The 11,877-nt window shown below is 44.1% G+C and overlaps 1 protein-coding gene across 1 annotated transcript; it reads left to right on the top strand.

Annotated features, from left to right (window-relative positions):
• Positions 1–2,803: 2,803 nt before the first annotated feature.
• LOC131722748 (zinc finger protein 239-like) lies at positions 2,804–9,633 on the top strand. Its single transcript, XM_059015817.1, has 3 exons — positions 2,804–3,445; positions 6,899–7,219; positions 8,187–9,633. Exons 1-3 carry the CDS (start codon positions 3,175–3,177, stop codon positions 8,933–8,935), a joined length of 1,341 nt encoding a protein of 446 aa, XP_058871800.1. The 5' UTR covers positions 2,804–3,174; the 3' UTR covers positions 8,936–9,633.
• The last annotated feature ends 2,244 nt before the right edge of the window (positions 9,634–11,877 follow it).

Here is an 11,877-nt window from a genome sequence, read left to right as displayed (position 1 = left end):
GGTTAGGAGAGTTATTTTAAGGTTGGGGTGGTGGGAGGGGTTAGGAGAGTTATTTTAAGGTTGGGGTGGAGGGAGGGAGGGGAGGGGTTAGCAGAGTTATTTTAAGGTTGGGGTGGTGGGAGGGGTTAGGAGAGTTATTTTAAGGTTGGGGTGGAGGGAGGGAGGGGAGGGGTTAGGAGAGTTATTTTAAGGTTGGGGTGGAGGGAGGGGAGGGGTTAGGAGAGTTATTTTAAGGTTGAGGTGGAGGGAGGGGAGGGGTTAGGAGAGTTATTTTAAGGTTGGGGTGGAGGGAGGGGAGGGGTTAGGAGAGTTATTTTAAGGTTGGGGTGGAGGGAGGGGAGGGGTTAGGAGAGTTATTTTAAGGTTGGGGTGGAGGGAGGGGAGGGGTTAGGGGAGTTATTTTAAGGTTGGGGTGGAGGGAGGGAGGGGAGGGGTTAGGAGAGTTATTTTAAGGTTGGGGTGGAGGGAGGGAGGGGAGGGGTTAGGGGAGTTATTTTAAGGTTGGGGTGGAGGGAGGGGAGGGGTTAGGAGAGTTATTTTAAGGTTGGGGTGGAGGGAGGGAGGGGAGGGGTTAGGAGAGTTATTTTAAGGTTGGGGTGGAGGGAGGGAGGGGAGGGGTTAGGAGAGTTATTTTAAGGTTGGGGTGGAGGGAGGGAGGGAGGGGTTAGGAGAGTTATTTTAAGGTTGGGGTGGAGGGAGGGAGGGGAGGGGTTAGGAGAGTTATTTTAAGGTTGGGGTGGAGGGAGGGAGGGGAGGGGTTAGGGGAGTTATTTTAAGGTTGGGGTGGAGGGAGGGGAGGGGTTAGGAGAGTTATTTTAAGGTTGGGGTGGAGGGAGGGCGGGAGGGGTTAGGAGAGTTATTTTAAGGTTGGGGTGGAGGGAGGGAGGGGAGGGGTTAGGAGAGTTATTTTAAGGTTGGGGTGGAGGGAGGGGAGGGGTTGGGAGAGTTATTTTAAGGTTGGGGTGGAGGGAGGGAGGGGAGGGGTTAGGAGAGTTATTTTAAGGTTGGGGTGGAGGGAGGGGAGGGGAGGGGTTAGGAGAGTTATTTTAAGGTTGGGGTGGAGGGAGGGAGGGGAGGGGTTAGGAGAGTTATTTTAAGGTTGGGGTGGAGGGAGGGGAGGGGTTAGGAGAGTTATTTTAAGGTTGGGGTGGAGGGAGGGGAGGGGTTAGGAGAGTTATTTTAAGGTTGGGGTGGAGGGAGGGAGGGGAGGGGTTAGCAGAGTTATTTTAAGGTTGAGGTGGAGGGAGGGGTTAGGAGAGTTATTTTAAGGTTGGGGTGGAGGGAGGGGAGGGGTTAGGAGAGTTATTTTAAGGTTGGGGTGGAGGGAGGGGAGGGGTTAGGAGAGTTATTTTAAGGTTGGGGTGGAGGGAGGGGAGGGGTTAGGAGAGTTATTTTAAGGTTGGGGTGGAGGGAGGGAGGGGAGGGGTTAGGGGAGTTATTTTAAGGTTGGGGTGGAGGGAGGGAGGGGAGGGGTTAGGGGAGTTATTTTAAGGTTGAGGTGGAGGGAGGGGTTAGGAGAGTTATTTTAAGGTTGGGGTGGAGGGAGGGAGGGGAGGGGTTAGGAGAGTTATTTTAATGTTGGGGTGGAGGGAGGGAGGGGAGGGGTTAGGAGAGTTATTTTAAGGTTGGGGTGGAGGGAGGGAGGGAGGGGTTAGGAGAGTTATTTTAAGGTTGGGGTGGAGGGAGGGAGGGGAGGGGTTAGGAGAGTTATTTTAAGGTTGGTCGTGTTCTTGTATTTCAGAGCTGGCTGCGCTTGCTGCTCCTGGCTGCTCTCTGTTTGACGTCACGTTGCTTCTCCAAACCTTTGGGAAACTTACCAACAACACCCCCTGTTTATACTCTAGTTGCATAATGAATGGCTTATCCTATTTGTTTGATGTATATAGTGACACGTAATTACATTGAATTGTTTCATTTATCATAATGTATCACACATGCGGATTGCATTCATTTTCAGTCCATTATAACCTCACTGTAATGTTTACACGTCCTGTAGTTAGTTTCTGGATTCTCAGACTATACAGAGTCAGTTTGATGTCATTGTTCAACATGAACTTTATTGTAACAGTATACATTTATCAGCTGATACAATGTGAATTCATGATGAATACATTTCAAATTCTAATAATGTAATTCCGTGTCTGCAATTCATCATGCATTACATATGAACAGACGTTTATTTTAAAGGGTTACCGTGTATTTAATACAGCGTTGACAAGGCGTAAAGATAACATGTCGTAACCCTCCACTAACAAGGCGGGCAGCAGTAGTTTTAGTAGCTATTTCAATTACGATTGACGAATCGAAGTTCCCTTTGTGCTCCACCAGCTTCATAATTTACAGCATGATCAGAAAATGTACAGTAGAAACAGTCCCTGCTATAAAGAGATCATATAAACGTGTGTTTATATTAGACAGTTGTTAGACAGCACTGTATTTTGATCTGGGACAAAAATAGTTCAAATACTTGCACATATGATCACATATCTCACTTCAACTACCTGTTATTAAAGCTGGTTTATTCTCCTTAATTCAAAGTAGCTTATTCCCTGTCCCTGATCGCCTTTCATCAATAACCAATTACACCTGCTGAAAATAACAGAGCGGTTTTAGGTTCATTTCAACCGTTTAGCATTATTATTATTTTTTTTTTACATGTTTAAACCTTTAGAATAAATATCTGAATATTTGAAAAGTATAATAACTGTGTGGAAAAAGAGTCAAATCATTTTAATTTGTATTACAAGTCATTCATAAGATAATGTCATGTCTCGAAGGTGATTCACACCCCCTGACCAGGTGGCAGTAGCACATGCAGTGAGGATTGGATCTGCCTGCTACACGCTTCTTTGTCATCCAGCGCTCGTCTCTTGTTTTGCGCCGCGGCTGCTCCTGCGCAGGACCTCTTGAGAAGCTGCGCGGCTCTGCAGACTTTTAAACCCGTGGATGCGTGACCTGGATCTGAATCTGGACACGTTTTCCGCAGAATGTGCTCAGACTTGGTACCGGGAATAGAAAGGGCTGCTGCTGCTTGCAAAGTCTGTGTGTGATGCATGTATTTGAATGGGAAGGCTACGATAAAAACACATATATCTTACTAAATACAAACCGAAGGCGGTGTTTCTGAATGCAAAGAGGATTCCGCTAGAGCAGTCTCAAACTAAACCAGTGAAGATGGACGTCAGTGTCTCCGTGTCGTGGTTTCAAGACGAGCTCGCCTCCGCCGTCGAGCTCGCAGTGAAAGCGGCTGCAGACAGCGTCGTGTGCGCGATTACTGAAGCTGTGAGCAGCAAATTCACTGAATTACAAGAGGACATGTCTGCAGTGAAGAGAGAGAATGAAACTCTGAAGCTGAGATTGGAAATATCAGAGAGCGAGCTGAAAGCCGTGCGAGGGTGTATAAACGCTGCACATGCAGACATTAAACAGCCTTTCATATTTCAAGGTAAGATGGGTTTTATTGTGTGGTATTGCTCGGTCAATCCAACACCTCAAACCACCTTCTACTGGAAAGATCTTGGGTCGAATCTCTCTTCAGACACGTTTTAAAGTGTTTGATTATTATAAGCGCTGTTAATAGCACAGCTCTGTCCTAATATTGGTTATAAGGAGTCTAATTGAGGCATTGTGTTATTTTATAGACTATAAGAACGTAGTGCATCTAACCTAGTCTAATTCATATTTAAATAGGTATTCTAGAAACTAAGAAACTACTATATTGGTAAGTCTTAACCAGTCTGTAATTATTATTAGTATTATTATTATTATTTATTTCTTAGCAGACGCCCTTATCCAGGGCGACTTACAATCGTAAGCAAAAACATTTCAAGCGTTACAATACAAGTAATACAATAAGAGCAAGAAATACAATAACTTTTGTTCAAGTAAAGTACAAGTTTGACAAACCACAATTCAATAATACAGCAGGTAATAGTGATAGTTACATCAGGATATGATTAAATAGTGATAGTTACATCAGGATGTGATTAAATACAAAGTACTACAGGTTAAAAACTTGGCAGATTACAGTATTCTGAAGTACAGGATTAAATGCAGTAAAATAGGGGCTGATAATAGCAAAATAAAGCACATTTACATGAAGGGTGATAGTGTCCCAGGATACAAACAGAGGAGTTCTACAGGTGCTCCTTGAAGAGGTGAGTCTTAAGGAGGCGCCGGAATGTGGTCAGGGACTGGGCAGTCCTGACATCTGTAGGAAGGTCATTCCACCACTGCGGAGCAAGGGTGGAGAAGGAGCGGGCTCTGGAGGCAGGGGAGCGTAGCGGAGGTAGAGCTAGTCTTCTAGTGCAGGCGGAGCGGAGAGGTCGAGTGGGGGTGTAGGGAGAGATGAGGGTCTGGAGGTAGCTGGGTGCAGACTGGTCAAGGCATCTGTAGGCTAGTACAAGAGTCTTGAACTGGATGCGAGCGGTGATTGAGAGCCAGTGGAGCGAGCGGAGTAGTGGAGTAGCGTGGGCGAAGCGAGGCAGAGAGAACACTAGGCGGGCAGCAGAGTTCTGGATGAGCTGGAGCGGACGGGTGGCGGACGCAGGGAGGCCAGCCAGGAGGGACACACGACGCAGTCAGAGTGGCTTCACCACTTTGGAGTGGTGAAGCCACTAATTGGAGAGACTTACACGGTGTCCTTCTGGTAAAGTGTATAGAGTCCCGCTGAGATAGTCACAGACCATGTTGCAGAGCTTGAGAATGTAAATATCTCTGTGATGTATTTGTGAGGGTCTTTTAATAGAGCCTTTTATTAAACACAGTGTACAGACCCTGATTAACAGCAGTACTAGAAATAATAGCGCGCTCACAATGCTTTTAACTTATTCACGCTCGCCCTGGCAAAATGTTTCTTGACATAATCAAGCATAAATAAGAGCCAGACACTTTATATTAACGATATTTTGTATTGTTATTATAAATAATACCGCTATATCCGGGGGCTGCACCACAGCATCATCGCAATGTATTCAGTGCTGAGTGGGCTCCACAAATGGCGCCTGTAATTGAGCACCGAACTGCATCATGGGATTGACTGTCCTGTCCTTCTTTATATAGTCCTAGCCCAATCCCAGATGTCCATTGGAGGAGTAATCATATACATTATATATAATCAAAACACGTGCTGAATAACATTCTGCAAGAAGTGAAAAAAAATATGCAGCCCAACTACATAAAAAATGCTTGTGGAAACACACTTTTATTGCATGGAGGTTGTACTTCTCGTATTTACCAGTCTAGTTATGATGGAGCTGTATGGGAACAGTGAAAAAAAAAACTATAGTCGTCTGCAATCAGAAAAGTGGTGAAGCCCACTCTGACTGCGTAGTGCGTCCCAGCTCCTGGTAAGTGACGCGTTTGTGAACTTCACAGTCTTCTGGGAATTGTAGTTCGTCGCCGTGATGTCGTAGTGCTGTTATGAGCAGTCACTGTCATGTCCCTCGCGGTGATGTCGTAGTGCTGTTATGTGCAGTCACTGTCATGTCCCTCGCGGTGATGTCGTAGTGCTGTTATGGGCAGTCACTGTCATGTCCCTCGCGGTGATGTCGTAGTGCTGTTATGTGCAGTCACTGTCATGTCCCTCGCGGTGATGTCGTAGTGCTGTTATGTGCAGTCGCTGTCATGTCCCTCACGGTGATGTCGTAGTGCTGTTATGTGCAGTCGCTGTCATGTCCCTCGCGGTGATGTCGTAGTGCTGTTATGTGCAGTCGCTGTCATGTCCCTCGCGGTGATGTCGTAGTGCTGTTATGTGCAGTCACTGTCATGTCCCTCGCGGTGATGTCGTAGTGCTGTTATGTGCAGTCGCTGTCATGTCCCTCGCGGTGATGTCGTAGTGCTGTTATGTGCAGTCGCTGTCATGTCCCTCGCGGTGATGTCGTAGTGCTGTTATGAGCAGTCGCTGTCATGTCCCTCGCGGTGATGTCGTAGTGCTGTTATGTGCAGTCGCTGTCATGTCCCTCGTGGTGATGTCGTAGTGCTGTTATGTACAGTCGCTGTAATGTCCCTCGTGGTGATGTCGTGGTGCTGTTATGTGCAGTCACTGTAATGTCCCTCGTGGTGATGTCGTGGTGCTGTTATGTGCAGTCACTGTAATGTCCCTCGTGGTGATGTCGTGGTGCTGTTATGTGCAGTCACTGTAATGTCCCTCGTGGTGATGTCGTGGTGCTGTTATGTGCAGTCACTGTAATGTCCCTCGCGGTGATGTCGTAGTGCTGTTATGAGCAGTCGCTGTCATGTCCCTCGCGGTGATGTCGTAGTGCTGTTATGTGCAGTCGCTGTCATGTCCCTCGCGGTGATGTTTCCATCCCAACCATTATCACAATACTGGTATGAGTTCACAGAAAGACATTCCTCAGACACTTTGTTGAGACTTACCTCTGTTGTCCTCAGCTGTTGTGCGGTTTCCTGCTGCAAGGAAAAATGTGTTTTAATTTGGGAGTTAAAGGGTAAAGTAACACTATTAATTAAAAATAAATCCGTAACATAAGAGAAATAGCTCCTCTTAGACCCAGTGACATTATGTTGACTCAGAAATGTCTTCATCTAGACAATGTGGGGAAGCTATAAAAAAAGGCCAACAAGATGCTCGGATATATTGTGAGAAGTGTTGAATTTAAATCAAGGGAAGTAATGTTAAAACTTTACAATGCATTAGCAAGACCACATCTAGAACATTGTGTTCAGTTCTGGTCACCTCATTACAAAAAGGATATTGCTGCTCTAGAAAGAGTGCAAAGAAGAGCAACCAGAATTATCCTGGATTTAAATGGCATGTCGTATGCAGACAGGCTAAAATAATTGAATCTTTTCAGTCATTCTGACAAGGGGCTGGCTTTGTAGAGGAGCCTAGCTCGTAAGTAAGAGTTGTAATTTTATACAATTTTGTTTCCCACAGATCCCATAGAGAGCCAAGCTATCCCTGAATCTGAAGCACAGGAAGGGCCAAAGATAGAAGCAGTTTACACACAAGAGGATTCCTTTGAGCAGGAGTGGTGTGCAAGTCTAATACAGGTTACAGAGCTGCCATGTGTTAAAGATGAAGACATCCCTGAACAGGAATGTGTTCCTATTAAAGAGGAATTCATAGAACAGGAATGTGTCCCCATCGCAGAGGAACTTCCTACTGAAAATAATGTCTGTACACTTGAGGAGAACACCAAGCTGGGATCCAGCCTGTGTGGTGATTCTCCATCTGGATGTGATCTGGGATTTGGAGGTAATCCTACAAAACAAGCAGCATTGAGCTGCCTATTGATCCTGCAGAACCTGGTACTGAACACCAGCAGTGTTGCTTGAGATTAATATATTAACCAAGGGGAGCTGCCCAACAACTATGTCAACAAGGACATCACTGTGCTTGCTCCTGAGGCTCCTGCTAACTGTGCTGCCACTGCCACGCCTCTTTAGAATGCTGTGAGATCAGCGCTGTCCAATCACGCTAGATGTGCAGCCACTGCCACGCCTCTTTAGAATGCTGTGAGATCAGCGCTGTCCAATCACGCTAGATGTGCAGCCACTGCCACGCCTCTGTAGAATGTTGTGAGATCAGCGCTGTCCAATCACGCTCCTGGAGTCTATTCCACTCCTCATTGAACAGGTTCACTTCTATAAAGTGCTGCTCCTGTGCCTGGATGGAGCTTTAATTGGTTCATTTAAACAACTCAGAACAGAGTTGGAACAAAGAGCAGGAGTGGAAGGGCCAGCTTTGGACACCCCTGTGTTAGATCTATTAGATCTTTCCCCATTTCTGATAGCCTGTTTGCAGTTGTGCTGCTCCCACAGCTTTACAGAGCTGCAGGGATCACATGTCCCATCACTGGGTGATGTCACATCCAGCCTGGTTGCTTAGCATCCCCAGAAGAAACATTTCAGTAGAGCATTTCTGTGGAGAGTATGCAGCAGCATCGCCACAATGAGAGTGAACCCGTATTGAATGACCCATCAGTCTTATTTTATTTCTTACACTTTATTCAAATACAATATCATGTTTAAAAGCTCATCTCACTATAACTATCCCAGGGACTGTAATGTTTTCTCTCAGCAGCACATTTCACTCTTGTGCGTCTCACAGTAAGCATTGCTGTGTTATTATTGTCATGTTTATGACATGAAGCCCTGCAGAACAGTGCATGTGGAAGAATGCTGTACAATAACCTTAGTCTCTCTTCTCTTTCTTTCTTTAGCTTCTAAAGTAGATGAAGGAGAACACGACTCCACTCCATCACCCCAGTGCAAAAACTCTTCTAGAAGCAAACCACAGTGCAAGAAGCACAGAGAAACACCCCAAGAAGAGTATGTGAAGACATTGAGAACTCACTCAGTTAAAATCCCTTCTTTACAAGACAGACACCCACTTACTGTGGAGAGTACAGAGACGCCACATTCTGCATATTTTAACAATTCAGAAACCCAGGGCAGCTTGAAGACCTTGCCTCATTCTATTAAAGATGGGAGGAGTTCTTGTCAATTAGACGTTCCTGAAACTCACAAGGGAAATCACACAGGAGGCACTACGTTTTCCTGGGCTGATTGTGGGAAGAGTTTCAATCATATATCACTGCTTAAAAGGCACCAGTGCATTCACACAGGAGAGAAACCTTATCACTGTCCTGTTTGTGGGAAGGGATTCAGCCAGTTAGGAGACCTTAAAAGACACCATCAAATTCACACAGGAGAGAAACCTCATCACTGTGATGCTTGTGGGAAGAGATTCAGCCATTTAAGAGACCTTAAAAGACACCATACAATTCACACAGGAGAGAAACCTTATCACTGTGCTGTTTGTGGGAAGAGATTCAGCCAGTTAGGAGACCTTAAAAGACACCATAAAATTCACACAGGAGAGAAACCTCATCACTGTGCTGTTTGTGGGAAGAGATTCAGCCTGTTTGGAAACCTTAAAAGACACCATAAAATTCACGCAGGTGTGTAATCCTCTCCCTGCACTTAGTGTGAAGAAGTGAAGTCAGTTGCAGGCTCTTGCAGGACTCGAGACCATTCTCAGAATTGCAGACACTTGGGGACACCTAAACAACAGGAGTGCATTTGACTAAATGCAGAAATATTTACTGAAAACAAAAGAATAAACCTGCTTGATAAACAGGGTCACCCCTAATCACAATCTGTTCAGATCAAAAGCTCACAGACTCAAATATGAACGAGTACGTCTTGTATTCATCGTCTTGTTGAGCATTCGGATTGTGTTACCTCACATTAGTAATATATTAAATGGATTGTTATTATGAATGCACGTTTCTCTTTCCTTTCTCATGCGTTGCTCAGCCTCTTGCAGTGGGTTCTATGGAAGCTTCCCCGATACCACGGTGAATCTGCGGCACCTCAAGACACAGCACAGTGTACTGCAGTTATCATGCGGGCAGCTTGAAGTGTAAAGCAGTACTGTTTCCAGCAGGGGGCACCAGAGAGCTTTTAGGAATGTAATGGGCTGCATACCATTGCTTCTTAACGAGATGATTTCTGCTCAGGATGTGTTTAATACTGCCCTCTCTCTCTCGAGTACTCTATTAACAAACGCAGGTTCTGTGTTTTTAATATCAATTTGTTGATTGACAACGAGACTACTAAACCAAATAAAATCTATAATAAAAATGTTTTGCTGCCTGTATTAAATGCTGTTTTAAATGTTGTTCAGTGTCTTATCAATCAAGGATTTCATTTTATAAATCCAGTAATAAATACCGTAGATGTCCTTGTTTCTGCATTTCTTATATATACCATGACTGGAGCAGCTTTTTAAACTGCTGTCTGCTCATACAAGCGATCCATGTGCAATCAGGCATATATTTTGTCATTAAGTATTCTGTAGCTCTGTGGTTTATACAAATAGTTTTTACATGTTTAACTTGATGTTGCTTTGAAGCCCGTTTCAGTTCATCACTTTCCTGTAAAATGTTCCCCGCGCTTACAAGTTTGTTATAACTTTTTATTATTTATGATTTTGGGAAATGCACTCTCGTTAGATATTTTATGATCTGTAGTTTCAAGTCGTTATTATTTGTAGTGTTTTAGATTGCAAGGTTGTGAGATTTTAAACAGCAATCTCACACGCCTGCATGGAAGTTAGAATCAGGGATGGAGGATTTATAAACTGCAGAATCAGGAATGGAAGACAGAGCAGGGATTTTCAATACTTGGAAATGGGACTTTTAGCAACAATGCCTCCATCTTTTGTTTGAAGTAGATTATGATTAGCTGCTCCACAGGTTAGTATGCAACTCTGTACTGAATCCACAAGTTCATCGCAATTGACGCAGATGGTTGTCATTGCTGGCTTCATTAGGAGCACTATGCACTGGGAAATGTAGTTCTGATGCCATTTTAAAATCCCAGAACTACATTCTCTTTAACAGATTTGCATAAGTGCTGTGCGCTACACCACTATCTGTGGAAGAGGCTGAAAGCAGAGCCACGCAATGCTGTTACAAAGCAATGCCAGCAGCATTCATCTGGAGAGCCTGCACAACCTCTGCACCAGATTTACAGCCTAATAAAGTCAAGGATACCAAATCTGCTAACAGCACTGGAAGATGCTATTGATAGTGGTAGTGTTGGAGTGGAGACACAAGAGGCTGTCCCTGGAACATCAGGTATCATTCACTACAAAATGAGTATTCAAATCAATTCAAAATAAGCATTCAAATCAATTCAAAATGAGTGTTCAAATCAATTCAAAATAAGCATTTAAATCAATTCAAAATGAGTGTTCAAATCAATTCAAAATGAGTATTCAAATCTGCTCCTTCTCCCTAAACTACAGAATTTGAAAATCATATTCTGAAAAGAAATAGTTCTTAAAAGGTATCTACAACTTTCAGCTTTTATTTTTTCTTTATTGTGATCGGATGCAGTATTTATAAATGCATCTAGACAATTCCTGCCGTACCTTTCTCTCCACATAAACTTGTCCAGGTATGACGGTAGCAGCTCCTATTCCTGCCCTGTATTGTTTTAAATGGTTTCTTAATACAGGCTCTGTAGCTGTCCAGCCGTAAACTGCAAAGTCAGTTTGATAAGTGACCGGGTATTTGATAATGCAAACAGGGTCTCAGGTTGGGTCTGCATCAGTTTCCCAAAAGCAGCAAAATAGTTTGTGTAACAATAAAGACGTGTTGTAAGTGTGATTTTTATTAGAGCTTCCTTTATTAAGTGTTGTGTACGTTCTCAAGCCGGACCCTCTCATCAGTTTTACTCTCAAAGTGATATAATGATTGATTAAAATACACCAGTTTAAATGGAGCTCTCAGGTTTCAGGAGCTGTGAACTTGTTTTTCACCACAAAAAATGTCCATAATGTCAAAGTGAAAAATAAAATCTACAAATTGTTCTAAATTAATTACAAGTACAAAACAGAAAATAATTGATTGCATAAGTATTCACCCCCTTGAGTCAATATTTGGTAGAGGCACCTTTGGCAGCAATTACAGCCATGAGTCTATTTGGATAAGTATCTACCAGCTTTGCACATCTGGACACTGCAATTTTTGCCCATTCTTCTTTGCAAAATTGCTCAAGCTCCGTCAAGTTGGATGGGGACCTTTGGTGAACAGCAATTTTCAACTCTTTCCACATATTCTCAATTGGATTGAGGTCTAGGCTTTGACTGGGCCACTCCAGGACATTGACCTTTTTGTTTTTAAGCCACTCCAGTGTGGCTTTGGCTGTATGTTTGGGGTCATTGTCCTGCTGGAAGATGAATCTTCTCCCAAGTCCCAGGTCTCTTGCAGACTTCAGCAGGTTTTCCTCCAGGATTTCTCTGTACTTTGCTGCATCCATTTTGCCCTCTATCTTCACAAGCTTTCCAGGCCCTGATGCAGAGAAGCATCCCCATAGCATGATGCTGCCACCACCACCATG

This window comes from Acipenser ruthenus, chromosome 51 (genome assembly GCF_902713425.1).
Source record: "Acipenser ruthenus chromosome 51, fAciRut3.2 maternal haplotype, whole genome shotgun sequence".
Classification (NCBI taxonomy): Eukaryota; Metazoa; Chordata; class Actinopteri; order Acipenseriformes; family Acipenseridae; genus Acipenser; species Acipenser ruthenus.
The sequence above is the reverse complement of the archived record's forward strand: the minus strand, read 5'-3'. Positions and strand labels throughout refer to the sequence as shown.